Source organism: Hemibagrus wyckioides, linkage group LG21, assembly GCF_019097595.1.
Source record: "Hemibagrus wyckioides isolate EC202008001 linkage group LG21, SWU_Hwy_1.0, whole genome shotgun sequence".
NCBI classification, from domain to species: Eukaryota; Metazoa; Chordata; class Actinopteri; order Siluriformes; family Bagridae; genus Hemibagrus; species Hemibagrus wyckioides.
The window spans coordinates 16136414-16159105 of NC_080730.1; the positions used below are offsets into that span (position 1 = coordinate 16136414).

The following is a 22692-nucleotide window of genomic DNA, read 5'->3' on the forward strand; positions in this document are numbered from 1 at the left end:
CATAATTAATACTATCTATTAATTAAATTATTTATAAATAAACAAAAGCTGTTTGCAATGACGCGTGCCATATGTATATTTAAGAAGAAATTAGAATAACTGGGGCAAGTACCACATTTCAGTCGTACAGAAATTTGTCGACGGTCCCTAAACTACCGCTTCCGAATGTCTGTCTAATGTCTGAATATCAAGCGGTGAAGTTTGTATGGTTATTTTAAACACACGTTATATTGCCAAAAGTTTTGGGACGTCTGCCTTTACATGCACATGAATGTAATACAGATGTGGTGCATGGGAAAGTAAAAAAAAAGACCAATTGTAAAATTAATATAAACTTTTATATACTATAATGTACAAAAACCCAAGGTATATCACAGAGAGTGTACAAAGCATAGGGAATAAGGTCCTAAGTAGGTAGAAATAACTTTCCTATGATAGAAGGTGAGCTGTAAGACTCAAAAACAAAACAGGTAATCAGAGCTCCAAGACAGAAGGTGAGTGTGAGTGGTTTGGAGATGATGTTGCTGAGGTTCAGTTGCCAGGTTGGGTTTATAAGGGAGGCGGGCCAGGTCAAATCTGAATGGGAAAGGGCCTTAGAAATAGTTGTACACTTGAAATGACTAAGGAGATAACAGAGTTTCTTTTAGAGCTGTTCGAATTCACTTTTATTGTCTGAAAATGTCTGAACACTCACGATAAAAAAGTGAGGAATCGTTTGTTTAAAAAAACCTTTTTTTAACTAATAACTAATAATACATAAATATGAATAAATAAGATGGAATTCACAGAATCACACTTGTTTGACCTGCAAAAACACAGAAAGTGACTATAAATGTGTACAATGTAAAATTTGAAATAAAGAAAAATGTCTGGATAAAAAAGCTGTTATGACCCAGTCTAGGGTTGGGACCCACAGCGTGAGAAATGGAACAGGGTTATATATTTAAAGGAGATGGAAGAGACATTAATATGATGCCCCAGTGTTAGGAGTAACGACACAACACAGCAGTGAAATAAGGTGGACACACACGCCCCAGGGTGGACCATGGCCAAAATAACAAAGAAAAACTCAGGATTAGGGACGAAGTAACCTACACACAAAAAAGAAACAAACAAGAAGACAATGACCTTCCCTAACCTCGCTTACCAACAAAAAAACAGAGACAAATCCCACAGACCCCAACAGAAATGCCAGTCACACCCCTACTACCTTATTTTTATTTTATATATATATATAAAAATAATTTGTAGTATATACATTATGGTATAGTATTGGTAGTATACACATACACATAATACTGGAAATTTCAAAATTATGAAATAACACACATGGACTTAAGTAATCCATATGTAATGACACCAAAAAACCAGTCAGTTATTTTAAGACACGAAGGTCAGGTGTTCTGGAATAGTTCTTGCAAGAACAGTATTGTCAAGTGCATTTGCAAAACCCATCAAGCACCATGATGAAACTGGCTCACATGAAGACCATCTCAGTAAAGCAAGACCAAAACTGACCTCTGCTGCAGAGGAGAAGTTCATTTAGAGTTACCAGCCTCAGTAATCACCAATTAACAGCACCTCAGATTATAGCCGTTATGAAGGCTTTACAGAGCATCAGTAGCAGACATCTCTCAATATCAACTGTTCAAAGGACATTATTGTGTATTCCGGCCGCCTTCAGCATTGTTTTACAATGTAGAAAGAAACCGGATCGACAGAAGCAAAAACACTAAATGAAACAACACAAACACCAAATGTGAAGTGAGCAACAAAGCTGCCGGTACTGGCTTGTGTCCCAGCCCAGCTTTATAGGGTTGCCATTATGATTAGGTGGTAGTAGCTGGATCATCAGAAAAGCCCAGGCTGGAATACGGAGTGGACCAACCTGAAGGAATAAGTACAACAGATAGGACAGGGCACACAACACAACCCATACCTCACATGTTGTAACAAAGCACTAGCTTAAACGTTTAAGATATACATTTTAGGAGAGCAGTTGGCCAGATCACTGTCTACTGTTCTTGATTAGGTTGAAGAAACCTTTGTTCCTCTTTATTTTTTTGCACGCGACTTTTTCTGCATCTTCTCACAATGTAAAAGATTGCTCCAGTGATGTCTATAAAGCCAACCAATCCAAGTAGCACAGCCAGGATGACCACTTCATTGCAAGTGGTGGTTAATGGTTGGATCCCTGGTTTAAAAAAAAAATTGATTAGGGAAACTGGAATCGTTAACATTAATAAGCATGTAATTGAGCTGTTGTCTGACATGATCATAAACAAAGTCATTCATTTTTCTTGGGTTTTAAATAAATGTTAGAATACGGTTTAAGCTTACCTTCGACTTTTAGTAACACGGCTCGTGGATCCCCTTCGTAAGCTTCGTCGTGGATGAGACACTGGTAAAATCCTGCATCAGACTGTTGTACTGAATTGATGTGGAGGGAGAGATCACCATCTTGAAAACCTTCTACAGACATCATGAATCTGTCTGCTGAGGCTTCCTCATGGGTCACAGATCTGTTATGAATGAACAGCAGGAACAGTCGTCCAGCTTTCATCCATTTTACATCTTTAACACTTTGGTGAGTGAGTCCGTAGCACGGGAGGGTGATATTCTCCCCTTCGATAGCCTTTATAACTGTTGGAACTGTAAGATAAACAAATTATTTAGCTTTACAAAAACAAATATATTCTGTATATAAATTAGTATCAGTACTTTGCTTTTCAGTAACAGTTTTCACATATAAGAGCCTTAAAGATGGCACACTTACCATAAACCCTTAGTTTTACTTCAGTAGCTACAGCTTTATCACAAGTGCACCTGTAAGAGCCAGCATCATTGTAGACCACTGAACTGATCCTCATGGAGAAATTTCCTCTACTCGCGTCACCTGATACTGAAAATCTTCTAAGACAACGCTGTTCAATCCGACATGTCTGGCTGTGACATGTAGCGATGTCGGCTTTTCTGGGAATGAAGCGGGTCCACAGAACCTCTGACTGGTTTCCAGAGCAGGTACACGGGAAGGTCACAGGTTCATTAACTAAGACCTCTCTGACGATGAACGTCTGGCAGGGCTGCATCAACAGATAAACTACTGGAAAAGGGAAGCCAACTAGATTAGACATTTTGAACAATTAAATCAGAAAAAAAATCCTGTCTACATTTGGATATAATCTGGACACAGTATGGGATTAAAAACGGTGACACTTACCAATCAGGGACATGCTCGTGCTTAAAACCAGCTTCATGGTGTTCTCTCACAACAACGGCCCTACAAACATGACATATTTATATGCTATAAGGGAGAACCGGTCACGTGACTCGCGCTAAGCGTCTACTGTTTTCACATACACTTAGAGCAACAAAATGTATTAAAATAATCGATAATGAATATAAACGAGGTCTCGTTGCTAGTCGTGTCAACAGGAAGTTAACAGAGTTTGTCAGTTTTCGTCCTTGTGCGTTTTCGTCTAAAAAAGGTCTTTGAGGAAAACCATGACTTTTATCCGGCAGCGAAATGAACAGTGAAATGAACCAAGCAGACTCTCTTTCAGGTAGAGTATTTCTTCAAAATTATAAAATATAGTAAATTATTAAAATACAATCGCTTCATTAAAGACTTCAGACGACGTAGAACAATTACAAAAGAAGAAGAAGAAAACTTACCGATGCAAAATATAAAGTCCAAAACCTTTATCAAAGAACAGCTTGACCTGATGCAGCCACCGCGCTGCCGAGCCATATGTCTGTCAGCTATAAAACACCGGCGACTTTATATAGTCACGTGACCGGTACGTTACACGTAGTACGTGCATGTAGGCGTCAAATCCGTGCCATAAGTATCGTACTCGTAAAAATCAATAAAACACGTGAATCACAAAGATGCTAGTTTGTTATTTCCAGCATGCTAGTGTTTGTTATCCCAAAAATCACAGCTTTTATGCAGATTAGGGGGCGGGATAAAAGTCCCCATTGGTCCACTTCTTCTCAACCTAATGCCCTTCTTTGGCCAAGCAGTGAAGTGACGTCACTGACGCGCGACTCTTAAGACAGGTTCAAACACTTTTTCTGAAGCTTCTGGCCTCCACTACTGCCATTTGTGATATTCCAGTTAAAAGTCAAGTTACTTATCTAGGAATTATTATAACTAATGATCCCAATCTGAGATGTCCAACAATTTTTTCTCCTGTTGCGGATAAAACTCAAAGAAAATTAAACTCATGGCTTCAGAGAGATTTATCTTTAAAAGGTAGAATCCTTCTTTCAAAGGCTGAAGGTCTGTCCAGGCTCTCATATGCCGCTCAGTCGCTTTATGTGGATATTTGTACCCTAAAAAGAGTTGATAGAATGCTATCAGACTTTGTATGGAAAAGAAAGGTTCACTATATTAGAAAATCTGTATTAATCAATTCTGTAGAATGTGGTGGCATGAATCTTTCAGACTTCTCAACCCTCAACAACACTTTTAAAATAAACTGGTTAAAGAATTTTTTATTCAATCCATCTTCATTATGGAATACTAGTCCCTCCTATGTTTTTTTTTGGTCTGAAATTTCTTTTGGTCTGTAATTATGACATTCTCAAAATTCCCATAAAACTATCGAACTTTCACAGACAGATGTTGCTCGCTTGGTCTCTTATCTTTAAGCATAACTTTTCACCGCATACATGTTATATTTGGAACAACAGGAACATTACATACACGAACAAAAGCATTTTCTTTGAAAACTGGTTCAGTAATAGCATTACTTTAGTCAGTCAATTATTTAAGCCGGATGGACAGTTATATAGTTACACAGAATTTATCACAGCTTATTCTCTACTTATATCCCCTAGAGCAGTGGTTTTCAACCTGTGGGCCACAACGGTATTGCAGGGGGGCCGCTAGTTATTATCAATAGAAATAATCATATTGCTAATGTATGAAAAATGTGTAGTCATAATTAAATATCATAATTTAATTAACGAAAAATTAATAATAAACTGTTACTATGCACTATTCCATCTCGTTGATCTCGTTGTTTAATAACAACCCGCCAATTTAGGCTATCTAACATATTTTTGCTGCATACATGCTAAAACAGATGTAAACATGGATAAATGGTTGTCAACGGGATCGCTGAAAAGGACAAATACAGACGTTTCTTCATCCACAAGTAAGCAGGACACTGAAAAGACTCAAAATAAACCTAAACGAAGAAAATATAGCAGCAAGTACCTAGCGCTAGGTTTCACGTGTGGGAGCGGAGAACGAGCTACCGCTCTGTTGTATGCTCAGAAGTCTTGTCAAATGAAGCTTTAAAACCAAGCAAATTACAACGGCACTTGGAAACAAAACATAGTGAATATGCGTCCAAGCCAACTGAGTTTTTTGAGAACAAACTTAAAGAGTATCAAAGCAAGAAAAAAACTCTTGAAACTGCCTTCTCTGGCAACGACAACAGTAAAGCAGTGGAGGTATCTTATCGCACACAACTGGTGAAACTTTGATTTTACCTGCCACGAAAGAAATGGTTGGCGTGATGTGTGGAGAAAAGGCCCGCAAGCAGTTAAATCTGATTTCACTTTCGGACAATACGGTTGAGAGAAGAATAAATGAAATGGCAGATGATATAACTCAGAAGTTGGTTAAACACATTCGAGAGAGTCCCTTTTATGCCCTACAGTTGGAGGAATCGACCGATATAGCAAACCTTTCCAACCTCCTTGCCTTTGTACGCTATGTTCATAATGGAGAATTACAAGAGGAATTCCTTTTCTGTAAGCCGCTGCCGGCTCAAACAACTGCCGAAGCCATTTTTGATATTTTGGATGCATTTATTGTTTCAAATGGAATCGATTGGTCTAAATGCGTGGGTCTGAGAACAGACGGAGCAAGAGCCATGGTGGGGCATCGCAACGGAGTCGTTGTGCGCGTGAAAACAGTTGCGCCGCTTATGAGCTCCATCCACTGCAGTTTACGTCGGGAGGCACTAGCTACCAAGAAGATGCCCACAGATCTGAGATGTGTCTTGGATGAGGTTGTTAAAATAGTCAATTTCATAAAAACTAGGCCCCTTCAGTCATGTTTGTTTCGACTTCTCTGTGAAGAAATGGGAAGTGACTATGTTCAGCTTCTGTTACACACTGAGGTACGATGGCTTTCACGAGGTCGGGTGCTTACTTGTCTGAATTGCGCAACGAAGCACGGATTTTTTTTATCCGACTCAAATTTTCCCCTTTCGGACCGCCTCAGTGATTTTGAGTGGCTTGCAAAATTGTCCTACCTTTCTGATATTTTCAATCACCTAAATGGAGTGAACTTGAGTCTTCAAGGCAAATCAGTGACAGCATTTCAAGTCCAAAATAAAATTGAAGCCACAATAAAGAAACTGGACATTTGGGCCGGGCGAATTTGCAAATCAAAATCCGAATCGTTTGAGAATTTGTCACATTTTTTGTCAGAAGCCACGAGCCTGCCCACCTCAGTTAAAAAGCTGATTGAAGAGCATCTCCAAGGACTGAAGAGCCAGCTGCGTGACTACTTTCTATCTCCAGATGTTCAGGTTACCTGGATTGAAAATCCTTTTGCAAACTTGTGTGAGGGAGCCGTCACAAGTTTAAGTGCAAAAGACCACGACAGCCTCACTGACTTATCTTGTGACAGTGCTTTAAAATTAACGTTTTCTCACAAAACTTTGACGGATTTTTGGATTCATACTCTCTCAGAGTATCCTGATCTTTCTGACAAAGCTCTGAGGTTTTTGATGCCATTTCAGACAACATATTTATGTGAAGCAGGATTTTCTGCGTTGGTGGCACTCAAGACAAAATACCGGAATAAGCTTAACGTCGAGCCTGATCTTCGCTTGCAACTTTCCTCACTTCAGCCCGACATACAGCGCTTAGTCAATGCTAAACAGCACCAACCTTCACATTAGGTGAGTGACAGATTGTTGTTTATCGTTTATGATGTCTAACTGCCCTGTGAACAAGTCAAGAAGTTTTTTTTTTTTTTTGCATGTTATCCGTTTTACTAAATTTGCACTTTAACTCATTGCCCTAGAGAATTCTCTGTTGTAATTGATGCAGTTCCTTCTGGCATCAAAACACTGCTGAAAGGGTTCTCCTGTTCTACTCCTGTTGTCCCAAATATGGACCCCATTCAAACAAATGTAGGCAAGATATGCTTCTCTGTCAGCCAGTCACACAACAAAAATGTTAGAATGCTGTTTCAACAACTTTCCGTCTCTGCTCCTTATGTTGTGTCTTATTGGAATAGTTTTGTCAGTGATATACCGTGGAAAAAGGTCTGGTCCTTACCGTATAATATATCTTAAGTAATAAAGTAAGAGACATTTCTTTTAAAACACTATATAAATACTACCCAGCTAAATCTTTTATTTCACATAGATTCAAAAAGGATATCGACACCAGCTGCTCTTTCTGTAATAGCCTTCCAGAAACTTTAGCTCACTTATTCTGGACTTGTACACACGTTGAAAAATTCTGGTCTGATATCTTAGTTCTTCTACAAGATAATCTTCTCCCAAACATCTCTTTTTCTCTCAGGCATATTGTTTTTGGTTTTTATGAACATAACAAAGAAGATAGATAGGTAGATATGATATTATGAATCTAATTTTTATTTTAGCAAAATTTTATATTCATAAATGTAAATATACTAGCAATAAACCACTTTTACCTGTTTTCATCTGTGAAATTAAGAAATACTCTTAATAGAGTCTATTAAAAGTTCCAAAAATTCTAAAGCAATAAAGACATTCAACCTATTTGAAAAATACAATATTAATAATTGGTGATGTGTATGCATCTATGTGTGTGTACGTATGTATGTATGTGTGTATATGTGTGTATATATATTCCTCTTCTTCTTGTTTGGTAATTTATTTGTAAAGGTGCTCTGTACTTGTTTTCTTTTTTTTCTTTTTTTTAAGACAGACACGTTTTTGGAACGTTCTCTAATGGTTATTTTTTTGTAACCAGAATGTTGCAGGGAGGTTTTTTTTTTTTTTACAACCCACAGAGAACCTATACAGAACGTTCTCTAATGGTTATTTCTAGGTTTTATTTTATAATCGAAAACTAACCTTCCCAGAAGATCTATACAGAACGTTCGCTACTGGTTATTTTTTAGGTTTGTTTAAATAACCATTAGGGAGTTTTTGATAAAGGAATTCACCTTAACATTAAATATGCGATTTGAGGTAACATGCATTAACAGATAGACATGTTAAAACTGAAACTAATTTATATTATTTTGACGAACACACACACAGTCCTCCAACGAAATCGTGTGGGCACAATTAAAAGCTTAAAACTGAGTTTAATTTCATTCACCCGTAGTTCCACAAGCCTGAGAACATGCTACATTACCATGATCAGGCAGTAGAGGGCGCTCACGCACAATGTTGTTAGTGTTTGCTTACCCTTTTCCTAGAAGGCCCCAGCGGAAGGTCCCGTTTCAGGTCAGGAAGCAATTTACTAGTCAACTGATGAGATGATCCAGGTCTGTTAGATTATAGAATGTAAAGTGTTGGAACTACTCACAACTGTGTATAAGCAATATCAATATAATGATTATCAATATCACACAGCCTTATCCCAAAATTGATTAAATTCTTTATTTTACTCAAAATTCTACAAACAATACCCTATAATGACAACACATTGACAATAGACTTACCCATCCTAGGATAAAGACAAAAAACAATAAAGGTGTGTCATTATCAATAAAAATTCATTGTTTTGTTAGTGTGAATGATTAGCAGCATCTAAAATGATGATAGTAGATGCGTTGTATCTAGAGCAGTCAAATGGGATATTTACATATAAACAACTATGGGATTAACTAGTAGCCATTTAGCTTGGCTTGTAACCCACTTTGTCATGGACATTCTGCTAGCAGAGATAGGTCGTTATACCTTTCCAAGCCCTTGTTGCACAGCTGTATGGAGACGTCATTGCGTGTGTGGTGGGCTCCCTTTCCCTTCATACCAGCCCCTTTCAACTGCATGCCACTGCTAACTGTATATAAGGAAAAAAACTGCTTTGTCTGTAACTGTTACCTAAAGGTGGATAATTGGCATTCCAAGCTGTCTTGCAAGAAACCAAGGCATCTAGAAGACACAGATAGGCAACTGAACTGCTGCAGTTTGCTGCGTACATTGGCAAGATTGTATTAAAGGGAATTCTGGATCAATTGTATGACCATGTCATGACATTCAGTGTTGCCTTTGGCCTTCTTCTTTCACCTAACTTGGCAGTGGAATACAACAGCTATAGCACTGAGCTGATGACTTAGCTGTTGCACAAACAAGAGTTATATGGAGATAACTTCATGGTGTACGTCATCCATCCATGGTACAACAGCTAACAGACAAACTGGCAGCTGAGACGATGCCTTTTGTGATTGTGATGCCTGCTGTCGTTGCTTTTTGTCATTTTTTTCCAATGGGAGAACAATCTTGCTGGGGTGAAGCACCATCCCAATACACATGCCACTAGAAAGGAAGATGAGAAAACAGTTAAGATGATTTTAATATTAAACCTTAAAATACTAATTTAGCCCATAGAGCTCACTGGTCCAAGAGAAGGTAGGCTTGGATCAACCTGTCCATTAATTCATATGTTCTGGACTTGTCCAGCTCTGACATCCTTTTGGAAACAGATCTTTGCCTCACTGTCTGCCATTACATCTGTTGATATACCACCATGTCCACTTACTGGGTTGTTTGGCATTTTGCCACCTGACTGCTCTATGCCCTTTTACTTTTCTGACTTGCATTTTTAACTCTTTTGGCTCAGCGTCTAATCCCATTGAATTGGAAAAGTCCTCACCCCCCATGTCATACTCGCTGGATTAGAGATGTTCTCTATTTCATCAAATGAGAGAAAATTAGGTACTCTCTACAGCGTCCAAATACTACTTTTTGTAAAATTTGGCGGCCCTTTTGTGATTATGTTGAAACTCTCAAACTTGACCCAGCTGTCTTTGAATGACCTGCCTTCTTAAAACCCCCCACCCGCCCAGCACTTCCGGCATCCTGTCGGAACTCAGAGTCCCCTCCGAGTGGACATATCACAGGGTGGAATCTTTAACAGTACCAATTTCTATTATTTTCAACAATCGTACCAAATGAACTCAATAAACTATCAAATAATCAAATACTCAGCCGAAATGAAGGAGATCTCAGTCAGCAGATGAGAAGAAGCAGGTTTCTTTATTCAGAGATGCAGTCAATCACATGCATTTCTGAAGAGAGTAGCCGATCTAAAAAAAACCCAAAAATTCCCCTCTTCTTATACCTCAGGCACCCCATGGCGCCTCCTTTTCCAAATTTAAATATTTCTAGACGTTTCCACATTATACTCAATGTATGTATACTTTTAATCCCTCCATCCTTAATTAACATACTTACTATATTTTCTTATTTGTCCTGATACCGCCCCTAAATTAAATCATCCTCCCTTTGATGACCTCACACAACCTTTCGGGTACTTGATGTGTACATCAACAATGTGCTGTGCACGTACGTACGTACCAACCTCGATGTTTTTGATGTGTCAAAATTAGATGTGTCAAAATTAGATGTGCTTCAATTTCTCGGAAAACCATACTTCCATTTCTAAGTTTAACTCTTTGTGTCTGGAACTAAATGTGCTCCTCTGTTGCTTATTAAGCAATGCTAAAGCTCATAAGATGCCTAGGTTATGTCTGTCTGGGTGACTATTCTTGGTGAAATTCCCCTTACATTTGCACTTTTCAGCACAAAAACATCTCCTCTATTTCACCCATCTCAGCACTGCTTGATGATTATGAAAGTTACACATGTGCATTAATCAAAAGCTCAAAAGCTTCAAAGCCTGATAGTATAAAGGATATATATTTGATGTACTTGCATTACTCAAAAGCTTATTATTAATCCGAAGCTAAATAATTTCGATAGATATTTGGTAGATATTTGATATGTGATCGATAACTAGGCTAATGTATGATGTATGATATCTATGTAATTTTTTCCGACAATCCCCTTTCTCTTTGATCACCAATCTAGAGGTAGAATTGCTCTGTATTGAATGTTTGTTCAGTGAGCTGATCTGATATTACATTTTATTTATATATAAATATTTTTATTTATATATATTTATATATATATATATTTTATATTTATTTTATTTTATTTTATTGTGTCTCATGTACAGTGAGGGAAAAAATTATTTGATCCCCTGCTGATTTTGTACGTTTGCCCACTGACAAAGAAATGATCAGTCTGTAATTTTAATGGTAGGTTTATCTGAACAGTGAGAGGCAGAATAACAACAAAAAAAATCCAGAAAAACACATTTCAAAAAAGTTATACATTGATTTGCATTTTATTGAGTGAAATAAGTATTTGACCCCTTTGCAAAACATGACTTAGTACTTGGTGGCAAACCCTTGTTGGCAATCACAGACGTCAGACATTTCTTGTAGTTGGCCACCAGGTTTGCACACATCGCACATCTCAAGGAATTTGGGCCCACTCCTCTTAGCAGATCCTCTCCAATTCATTAAGGTTTTGTGGCTGACCCTTCAGCTCCCTCCACAGATTTTCTATGGGATTAAGGTCTGGAGACTGGCTAGGCCACTACAGGACCTTAATGTGCTTCTTTTTGAACCACTCCTTCGTTGCCTTGGCCGTGTGTTTTGGGTCATTGTCAGGCTGGAATATCCATCCACGACCCATTTTCAATGCCCTGGCTGAGGGAAGGAGGTTCTCACAAACAAGATTTGACGGTACATGGCTTCGTCCATCATCCCTTTGATGCAGTGCAGTTGTCCTGTCCCCTTGGTGTTTCCACCTCCATGTTTGACGGTGGGGATGGTCTTCTTGGAGTCATAGGCAGCATTCCTCCTCCTCCAAACACGGCGAGTTGAGTTGATGCCAAACAGCTGGATTTTGGTCTCATTTGACCACAACACTTTCACCCAGTTCTCCTCTGAATCATTCAGATGTTCACTGGCAAACTTCAGATGAGCCTGTACATGTGCTTTCTTTAGCAGGGGGACCTTGCGGGCGCTACTGGATTTCAGTCTTTCACGGCGTAATGTGTTACCAATTGTTTTCTTGGTGACTATGGTCCCAGCTGCCTTGAGATCATTGACAAAATCCTCCAGTGTAATTCTGGGCTGATTCCTCGCCGTTCACATGATCATTGAAGCTCCATGAGGTGAGATCTTGCGTGGAGCCCCAGACCGAGGAAGATTGACAGTCCTTTTGTGTTTCTTCCATTTGGGAATAATCGCACCAACTGTTGTCACCTTCTCACCAAGCTGCTTGGCGATGGTCTTGTAGCTCATTCCAGCCTTGTGTAGGTCTACAATCTTGTCCCTGACATCCATGGACAGCTCTTTGGTCTTGGCCATGATAGAGAGTTTGGAATCTGATTGATTGCTTCCTTCTGTGGACAGGTGTCTTTCATACAGTTAATGAGCTGAGATTAAGAGTACTCCCCGAGAGTGCTCCTACTGTAATCTCAGCTCATTAGCTGTATAAAAGACACCTGGGAGCCAGAAATCTTTCTGATTGATAGGGGATCAAATACTTATTTCACTCATTAAAATGCAAATCAATGTAGAACTTTTCTGAAATGCGTTTTTCTGGATTTTTTTGTTGTTATTCTGCCTCACACTGTAGGCAAACGTACAAAATCAGCAGGGGATAAAAGAATTTTTTCCCCTCACTGTATATGTGTGTATGTATGTATGTGTGTGTGTGTATATATGTTCCTGTTTCTTTTGCCATGTCTTGTTCTTTTTGCTGTAAAAATGAATAAAAAAAAGAAAAGAAAATAGTAATTTCATAAGCAATGTAAAACTAATACCAAATCAAAAGCTTTACCCAACAACAAATATATACACATCTAATAAACATATGGATGCCCCAAGTACCTGACAAAAACTGTACACTGCTACAATTAGCCCCAGCACTGAAGTCCCACAAGGCTGTGTTCTCAGCCCTCTACTGTACTCCCTATTAGGGGTGTAACGATTTCAAAAACCGAAGCGAAAAATACACCACCCACAATACGTATCACGATACTCTCATGGCATATCACAGTACTCTCACATCCCCTGCTGCCCATTGTTGAGGTTCAAGATTCAAAGAACTTTATTAATCCCAGGGGGAAATTCCTTTGCCATGTTACAGTTGCTCTAATGAAAATAAGAGAGGAAGAAAGAAATATATACACTGTTTTATAAACTGTAAAATAGAGTAAATAAATACATATACTGTACAAATACTGTACAAATAATAGTGTAGAGCTGTAATATTGTACATGATAGAAAAAATGGTGAAATTGTAATGTGCATGAAAGGTCTATAATTACTATAGCACCCATTATTATGTATTGCGCATGAAATTGCACATGAAACACTTAAAGGGAGGAATTGTACAGTTTTATTGCCACAGGGATGAAAGATCTCCTAAAGCGCTCAGTGCTACACTTGGCAGTGATCTGTCTCCGGCTGAATGTGCTCTTCTGATCAACCAGCACAGTGTATTGGATGAGAAGGATTGTCCAGGATTGAATGGAGTTTTGACAGCATTCTTCTCTCAACAACAACGTGAACTGGGTCCAGCTCCATGCCAAGTACAAAGCCAGCCCTCCTGATTAGTTTGTCCAGTTTATTTCTCTCTGCCACCTTCATGTTACTTCCCCAACAGACCGCTGCATAGAAAATGACACTAGATACCACAGACTCGTAGAACATCCACAGAATGGTGTTGCAGACGTTGAAGGACCTGAGCCTCCTCAGAAAATACAACCTACTCTGTCCAATGTTTATTGTATACAATACAAGCATTTTTCAAATTTCAGTAAAAAGAAATAAATAACAAATAAATAAATCCCTATAATAAACATATTGTACATTGTAAATAATACAGTATGTTTGTATATTCAGCACTTTCATACTGTATAAATACAGCAGTTTTATGGTGAACCCAAAGAACAGAAACTCTATGTGAAATTCCCATTACAGTTCACTCGGAAATGTTGTGCAGCTGCAAATTTTAGTGGTTAGGACATTGGGCATGATTTGGAATGTCATGAGATCAAATCTGAGTGCTTTTGATGCTCTGAAACACACACACACCTCACCTCACCCTTATCTAGCAAAAGCAAACACTTCAGAACTCTGCATAAACCATAAAATGATTAGCCACATACACTCCAACTACACATGGATGTGACAAATGCAAAACATTACTATCTTGTGTCTTTGTGCATGTTTAGTGTACAGTGGAGTGCACAGCAGTTTGTCTTAGCTCTCACACATACATATATGTGCACAAATACTGTATAAACTGTATGCATGTTCAGTACACATGTACACTATATACAGAAGGCTGGGGAATTTATATTTCAAAACATTATATTAATTGTATTCAACTTCTGAATGAACAGTAACAGGGTAGGTTTACTTACCTATTCTCATTTCAAAATGTCTAGTTAGTGGCTCAAGTTAGGTTGGATCTTCTTCCCAGCCTCCCTAAAACGAAACAAAAACCAAACCATGGTTAAACCAAGTGTGGAAAACAAAACACCTGTGCATTCTGCCGGTCTTATATTTTGTGCTTTGATCATATCATTAGAAAAAGGTGTGAACAGTTTTGATTTGTTGTGTGTAAACAATGGCATCTGTGTCGTTGCTATGTTTAACTTGCTGCTCATGTTTTGCAGCATGAGTGCATCACAGTGTGAAATGTGTTTTGATGAGTGAGTGTGTGTTTAGCATTTTGCAGAAAGAGTGGATAAGATTTGCACGTTACTACTAGAACTTGTTTAAGGTTTTGCCAAAACAGTGATTGTCTCGACAAATGGGTTTAGGCGACTGAACATTTAGTTCAGAGAATGGGGTTTAGTGTTTTAGCAGCTGAGTCTGCATTATACACAGCAATATAATAGTGGACAGCAAAGGGAAAATAATGACTTATTACATGCTGGATAGATATTATGTTATATCCTCTTGAATATCCACAGGCACAGACCTCATCAGAGGAAGCCACCATAAGTAATCTACAAGAGCAGCTCTTTGACACAATCACGCATACATGTTTAAGGAACTGAATCCATGTTTAATTTGTTTCTATAGACTATCGCACAAAGGTTTTGCAAAAGTTGCAAGAGCTTATTGAGACATCCTCTGTATGCAGCACAGAATACAGCTGTGGCTGTGCCAGGTGGAGAGGCAGAGGAGCAAATTTTAGAAAATGAAGAGCTTCAACAATTTGACCAAACATTAGAACTGAAGGAGAAAAGGAGAAAGATGATAATAAATATAGTACTATATTATATAATACACATTTATTTATGCTTTCAGTAATTATTTACAATTGCATTCCATTTACAGACACTTTTATCCAAAGCAGATAATTTTATCCAAAAACAAATAAAATGCTCACATCAAAATACACATATATGTACACACACCTGTGATACTAATTACAGGACACAATTTAGTTTAACATGTCCCTATGGTCAAGTTTTGTCCAGACCAATTTCATTAGTTTGTTTTTTAATGCTTCTGCTGAACCGCAATTCAAAAGCAACTATTTCATTTTTCATTTGATTTTCATTAGTTAATTTTCAGTAAATTTTTTATGTATTATTACTTTTTGTCAGTTTCAAGTTATTTCAGTGACCATTGTGGGTGTTTCTGTCTTTAATGTAAGGGTACCAACAATTTTGTTCACGTGCACATGTATTTTTGTTTATTTATTTATTTATTTAACATGTTTTTTAGATAAACTACCTACGCTCCCTTGGTGGAGCAAATCCAGGGGCGGCAAATGAAGTGCAGAGTGCATACAGCCTGAAAGGGAGAAAAAATAAACTTGCCTTCCAAGACCTCAGGATTTGCCCTATTGTGATAGGTGAGCTTTGTTCTAAATTACATTGCTATATTAAAAATGGTTATATAAAAGATAACCGTGTTGCACATTACATTGTAGATTAAAATTTATCGATACTTTTTATGTTCTGAACAACTGATTAATTCCGTAGCTCAAATCTAACTCAAATTCTTTAACCTGAATTTATATACAATGTACAAGTTACAATGCAGAGAATAACAGTGATTATTTCATTCTATTTTTAGGAGCAACACAGAAGAATTTCAAGACACTAAAGGCGGAAAATTTAATTTCATTGGCCCTGAAATTTGCACCACATAGGAATTTAAAATGGTTACCACATTGTATTAGAAAATTTTTAACTGAGTATCAAATATGAGTACCCGATGTAGTGTGTTTCCACAGCGACATCTAGTGGTAAATAAATGCTGAATGATACTATATTAAAAATAACTTAAAGAGCTGTACTATTACATTTGGCAGTCTATTATGGTAACTATTTTAAGCAAATATGAAGTTATTATTATTATTATTATTATTATTATTATTAAAACTACAAAAACTTCACATAATTAGCAAGCAATAGACCTACATTTTTTATTGCATCTTTTCATGTGACAACACTGAATAAATGACCCTCTGCTCCAATGTAAAGTAGTGAGTGTACAGCCTGTATAACAGTGTAAATTTGCTGTCCCCTCAAAATCACTCAACACAGCCATTAATGTCTAAACCGTTGGCAATAAAAGTGAATACACCCCTAAGTGGAAATGTCCAAATTGGGCCCAAAGTGTCAATATTTTGTGTGGCCACCATTATTTTCCAGCACTGCCTTAACCCTCTTGGACATGGAGTTCACCAGAGCTTCACAGGTTGCCACTGGAGTCCTCTTCCACTCCTCCATGATGACATCACAGAGCTGGTGGATGTTAGAGACCTTGCACTCCCCCACCTTCCGTTTGAGGATGCCCCACAGATGCTAAATAGGGTTTAGGTCTGGAGACATGCTTGGCCAGTCCATCGCCTTTACCCTCAGCTTCTTTAGCAAGGCAGTGGTCATCTTGGAGGTGTGTTTGGGGTCGTTATCGTGTTGGAATACTGCCCTGTGGCCCAGTCTCTGAAGGGAGGGGATCATGCTCTGCTTCAGTATGTCACAGTACATGTTGGCATTCATGATTCCCTCAATGAACTGTAGCTCCCCAGTGCCGGCAGCACTCATGCAGGCCCAGACCATGACACTCCCACCACCATGCTTGACTGTAGGCAAGACACACTTGTCTTTGTACTCACCTGGTTGCCGCCACACGCTTGACCCCATCTGAACAAAATAAGTTTATCTTGGTCTCATTGGACCACAGGACATGGTTCCAGTAATTCATTTCCTTAGTCTGCTTGTCTTCAGCAAACTGTATGCGGGCTTTCTTGTGCATCATCTTTAGTAGAGGCTTCCTTCTGGGACAACTCCCATGCAGACCAATTTGATGCAGTGTGTGGCGTATGGTTTGAGCACTGACAGGCTGACCCCCCACCCCTTCACCCTCTGCAGCAATGCTGGCAGCAGTTATACGTCTATTTCCCAAAGACAACCTCCGAATATGATGCTGAGCACGTGCACTCAACTTCTTTGGTGGACCACGGTGAGGCCTGTTCTGAGTGGAACCTGTCCTGTAAAACCGCTGTATGGTCTTGCTCACCATGCTGCAGCTCAGTTTCAGGGTCTTGGCAATCTTCTTATAGCCTAGGCCATCTTTATGTAGAGCAACAATTCTTTTTTCAGATCCTCAGAGAGTTCTTTGCCATGAGGTGCCATATTGAACTGCCAGTGACCAGTATGAGAGAGTGTGAGAGTGATAACACCAAATTTAACACACCTGCTCCCCATTCACACCTGAGACCCTGTAACACTAACGAGTCACATGACACCGGGGAGGGTAAATGGCTAATCGGGCCCAATTTGGACATTCCCACTTAGGGGTGTACTCACTTTTGTTGCCAACAGTTTAGACATTAATGGCTGTGTGTTGAGTTATTTTGAGGGGACAGCAAATTTACACTGTTATACAGGCTGTACACTCACTACTTACTACTTTACATTGTAGCAGAGGGTCATTTCTTCACAATTAAAACAAATGATCAATAAAAAACATGATTTGACTGATTATTTCATTTATAATTTATAATATTTGAATGTTTATTTATATGTAAAATGAATAATGAGGTGAGGTTAAGAGAACATTAGGCAAACATTCGGGGAACGTTAGGAGAATATTAGGCAAACATTCTCTAAACGTTCCCTGAACGTTAGGGAAATGGTAGGCGAATGTTCGGGGAACCAGAAAACAATGTTCTATTTCCATTAAGAAACTTAGTTAAGAAAATCTGTTGGGTGGGATATATTAGGCAGCAAGTGAACATTTTCTCCTCAAAGTTGATGTGTTATAAGCAGGAAAAATGGACAAGCGTTGAGCGAGTTTGATGAAGAGCCAAATTGTGATGGCTAGACCACTGGATCAGAGCATCACCAAAACTGTGTGGTGTTCCTGGTCTGCAGTGGTTAGTATCCATCTCAAAAGTGGTCCAAGGAAGGAACAGTGGTGAACCAGCAGTGTCATGCTTTGGACAATGTTCTGCTGGGAAACCTTGGGTCCTGCCATCCATGTGGATGTTACATCCACACATACTCGTAGCACCAACCTAAGCATTGTTGCAGACCATGTACACCCTTTCATGGAAATGGTATTTGATATAACGGTATAACGGTACTGTGGCCTCTTTCATCAGGATAATGCGCCATGCCACAAAGCAAAAATGGTTCAGGAATGGTTTGATGAGCACAAGAAGTTTGAAGTGTTGGCCTCCAAATTCCCCAGATCTCAATCCATTCGAGTGTCTGTGGGATGTGCCGGACAAACAAGTCCGATCCATAGAGGCCCCACCTCGCAACTTACAGGACTTAACAGATCTCCTGGTGCAGATCTTGGTCCCAGATACCACAGCACACCTTCAGGAATCTAGTGGTGTCCATGCTTTGATGGGTCAAGGCTGTTTTGGCAGCCAAAGGGGGACTAACACAATATTATGTAGGTGGTCATAATGTTATGGCTGATCAGTGTATCACTGGTTGTATTGAACAGTGTGAATAGTGTGTGTGCATAGAACTGTTCACTACAATATTATTAGTGCCTAATTACTAGAAATGAAACAAATTATACTGGAACATGGAGTCATTAAGTACATTAAGATGGTCTTGGTGTCCACTTTTATTGATGTTCATAAAAAGACTAATACTTTGAAAGAAAAACAATGGAACAGATTTTAAAACTAAATTTATTATTTCATAATAATTGTTAAAAAATCATAAGGTAAGATCAGATCAGATAAGTTAAGATAAAATATAGCAGCTAAAGAAAAAGATAATATCAAGGCAAGGTGACCTGAAATTATGAAAGATATAGAGAAACTTAAAAAGACAATGCAGAAGATAACCAACTAAAAAGGAAAATTGCACAAAGTATACAAATATACAAAAATACTAAAAACAAATAGGCAAATATACAAAGCACTGTGCAATGTAAGGAGCTGTAAGACGTATCACATCGCTCAGAAAAGTCAAAGGTCATGCATGAGGACAAAGGTCCACCCCAGAGAACACAAGCCAAAGGGTGGAGTCTCAGGAGGATTTTTCAACAAAAAACACGCATCAATTGTAAATATTTTTTGACCCACTGTTGTCCCCAGGCCTCGACTGAGACACGCCACAGAAGGAGTCGATTAATTTGGTCACATGATTTCGAAGACGCTAATGATTGGTTCAATTACAATGCTTTGCTTGCTTTATTTTTCAAACATCACTAGAGCAAACCTAGGTAAAAAATTACCTTGGCAAGTAAAATAATTGGGCAGACCAAAGCCTCTACATTTAGATTTTTTTCATCTTGTCCCATGAACTGTAGCTGGTAATAAACTCTAAGTTCTCTAAGCTCATTTTAATGCTTTGGTGCCAACGGCTGTACTTAGTGAAATATTAAGTTTTATAGCGTTCTCATTTAATTACACGATATATGTGAGCTAATTCTGATAGAAACAACTGATGTGTCGTCTACTCTTTTTACCAGAACTTTCATTTTTTCCTCTTAGTGCAAGATGCTGTCTGTTTTGGTCTTAAAGTAATAAAGTGTCAGATGCTGCCTACAGTGTATGTATATCCCTGAACATCACAGCTAAGTGTCTTTGATATGTATATTATGGATTAGAGCCCATATTTGTTCAGATAAAGATTGATCATCCGTATTTGTGAAAAATACGGGAGTGGGGGTGAGGGGTGGACAACAACTAAGAGTTCATATTAGAATGAGATGAAATACAGATGTGCCTTAGAAGACAAACAATAATAATTGTGCTGAAGTTGGTAAAATAAAACAAGAAGCACTGTGGCAGAGCTTTAAGTATGAATTAATCCTGGATTATACATGTTGAAGAATTTTTTAGGATCATTGGGGATTCTTCTTGTACAGAACTGGTGGGTATCACTTCTCTAGTGCTTTGGGATCTCTCTTCTCCAGGTTTTTTGCAGTCCTTTATTCTCATGTAAATAATCGCTCCGAAAATGACTGCAAGGACCAGTGCTACTGCTACTCCTAGATATCGTGTGCAGCAGTTGGGCGTTGTGGGTGGTTGGTGCGCCGGTTGGTGTTCTAAAGAGGTTAAAACAAAAGTTTTACATTATTTCAATTGAAATGTCTATAGACTGAAAAAAATGACTTACTTAATATTTAGCTAGAAGTGTCTGAACTGTGGAAGTGTCCACTTAAACACTTTTAAGAATAAAGAAATTTCTGATAGTTACATAAAAGGATAAACTTACTTTCCACCATTAGGACAACAGCACGTGGGTCTCCCTCTCGAGATTCTCTGTGAATAAGGCACAGATAAAATCCAGCATCAGACAGGCTAACTGAACTGATGTGGAGTGAGAGATCGCCATTTTGAAAGCCTTGTTTTGACACTGAAAATCTGCCTGCTGAGGTTTCACTGGGCTTTGCAGAAGCGTACCCCGGCAAATATTTCCCATCTTTCTTCCACTGAACATCTTCAGCATCAAGCCGAGTGTCTCCATAGCAGGGGAGGGTGATGTTGTTCCCTTCAACAACCGTCACAATCCTAGGGTCTAACAGAGGCAAGGAAATTTCATAATTAATTATATTTATACTGATATTATTTTTAAAGTCGACACAAACTGGCCTGTCAGATATCTGTTATATACTCTTACCATAAACATGTAGTTTTCCTGCACTAACTTGTACTCCATTACAGGTACATCTGTACATGCCATGATCGTTGTAGCGAGTTGAATTGATGCTTATGGAGAAATTTCCACTGCTGGTATTGCCCAAGAACGAAAAGCTTTTCTTAAAAGGTGGCTTAATCTCACACACCCCATGGTGACATCCAGCAATGGTGGCTTTAATGGGGGAGAAGATGGTCCACTCAACTTCTTCACCAGAGCAGGTACATGGAAGAGACACGGGACCCGTGTCCACTATGGCGGATATGTCCGGGAAAGTGTGGGAGTGCATCACGGACAGACAAACTAATGAAGCAAAGAGAAAATCAGAACCCAATAAGAAGAAAAAGAACAAAAGAAGAACAAGAAAAAATCTTTTATTGGCAATATGACATTGTAAAGGGGCATTAACCAGCATGGCCGAAGGGCTTATAGGCCGACTATACAGTGGTGAGTACTGATGCCAGCGTAATACAATATGAACACTGAGACCTACCCATCAGGAGGATGCCTGTGACCTTCATACTGGACAGGAGTTACGTTCCTGCGCACTTATCCTGTAATAACAAAACTGTAGTTATTTTATATATTTCACCAAAGGGAATAGAACAGAGTAGCCTTTGAATACGTCCTTCACCCATACTCCTGTAAGTACAAATCAGGTAGCATCATTCTGAACATTTACACAAGAAAGAATCTGAAGGCAAGAGCAAACTCTGGTGTGTGTTTAAAGATCACAATCTGTTGTTTTTGCTATCATCACTGGGACCTTTACAATTCCCCAAAAAATACCACACAGTTGTAGCTACACAACAATTTTGATTTCATAAACAAAATACCTAATTGAATTTTCAATTAAAGAAAATTTCATGTCATTGCTAGAGAACTGTTCTGCGCATGCGCACTTTACACCGGCACCGAGGCTCTTGGTATTTAAGAAGTTGTGTTTGGAAATCACAATAAAACATAACATTTCTAAGAGTTGCGCGTTTTATAATGGTAATAACTGTACTGAAAAATGAGCTTCATATCTATCATTTGGTCCCCTCGGATTTCGCCTCGAAAAAGTTAGTCTCGGATTTCCGGAAACTAATCCCAGCGCTCAGCTTCAACTTCCTAAACTGACCAACACGGACAGTGACGAGTTATCACTCCGGACACCTAGAAACACATCATTATCCTGAAAGATAGCATATAAAACTCTACTGAACTCCAGATGCTAGCGCGCATCTGATGCTAAAAAGTTAAACCTGCTTCATCTCGCTAGATTTACGGGTAATGAAAAAGTACAAACCAGTTCACCTGCTGTTTTGCTCCCAGTCTCTCTCAACTTTATTCTCGCTGATTGTTGACCGCAGTGCCAAGATGTCGTCTCGCGTTGTGGAACAAACAGACTGCTGACCCTTACGGTGTTTAGAGGATCACTGGTGCGCCAAACATCTCGTCCCTGCTTAATATAGGCAGGGGGGTCATTTCCACTAGTGACAGCGGGCAAAC

At 38.8% G+C, this 22692-nt stretch overlaps 2 protein-coding genes across 4 annotated transcripts; both read right to left on the minus strand.

The window, feature by feature from the left end:
* Positions 1–87: 87 nt before the first annotated feature.
* Positions 88–3936, minus strand: LOC131342361 (uncharacterized). Of its 2 annotated transcripts, none has more exons than XM_058373137.1 (5): positions 3676–3936; positions 3221–3280; positions 2777–3100; positions 2341–2652; positions 88–2194 (listed from the first exon to the last, which is right to left on the minus strand). In XM_058373137.1, the coding sequence occupies exons 2-5, from the start codon at positions 3255–3257 to the stop codon at positions 2016–2018; spliced, it is 852 nt and encodes a 283-aa protein (XP_058229120.1). In that variant the 5' UTR covers positions 3258–3280; positions 3676–3936; the 3' UTR covers positions 88–2015. The 2 variants fall into 2 exon arrangements, with proteins under 2 accessions (XP_058229120.1, XP_058229119.1); XM_058373136.1 differs by having other exon boundaries at positions 954–2194; positions 2777–3103; positions 3676–3934.
* Positions 3937–19256: 15320 nt separating this feature from the next.
* LOC131342221 (uncharacterized) lies at positions 19257–22684 on the minus strand. 2 transcript variants are annotated; one of them, XM_058372904.1, is made up of 5 exons: positions 22490–22684; positions 21692–21752; positions 21181–21501; positions 20776–21078; positions 19257–20605 (listed from the first exon to the last, which is right to left on the minus strand). In XM_058372904.1, exons 2-5 carry the CDS (start codon positions 21717–21719, stop codon positions 20364–20366), a joined length of 894 nt encoding a protein of 297 aa, XP_058228887.1. In that variant the 5' UTR covers positions 21720–21752; positions 22490–22684; the 3' UTR covers positions 19257–20363. The 2 variants fall into 2 exon arrangements, with proteins under 2 accessions (XP_058228887.1, XP_058228886.1); XM_058372903.1 differs by having other exon boundaries at positions 19258–20605; positions 22498–22683.
* Positions 22685–22692: the final 8 nt, after the last annotated feature.

What these genes read in the sequence shown, in the direction of transcription:
- LOC131342361 (XM_058373136.1), bottom strand. Translation starts at nt 3,257, where the DNA reads ATGAAGCTGGTTTTAAGCACGAGCATGTCCCTGATTG. An exon ending in CACGAGCATGTCCCTGATTG is followed by an intron (nt 3,104 to 3,220) that starts GTAAGTGTCACC and finishes TCCCTTTTCCAG; the next exon opens with TAGTTTATCTGTTGATGCAG. An exon ending in AGTAAAACTAAGGGTTTATG is followed by an intron (nt 2,653 to 2,776) that starts GTAAGTGTGCCA and finishes TTTATCTTACAG; the next exon opens with TTCCAACAGTTATAAAGGCT.
- LOC131342221 (XM_058372904.1), bottom strand. Translation starts at nt 21,719, where the DNA reads ATGAAGGTCACAGGCATCCTCCTGATGG. An exon ending in AGGAAAACTACATGTTTATG is followed by an intron (nt 21,079 to 21,180) that starts GTAAGAGTATAT and finishes TGCCTCTGTTAG; the next exon opens with ACCCTAGGATTGTGACGGTT. An exon ending in TGTTGTCCTAATGGTGGAAA is followed by an intron (nt 20,606 to 20,775) that starts GTAAGTTTATCC and finishes TAACCTCTTTAG; the next exon opens with AACACCAACCGGCGCACCAA.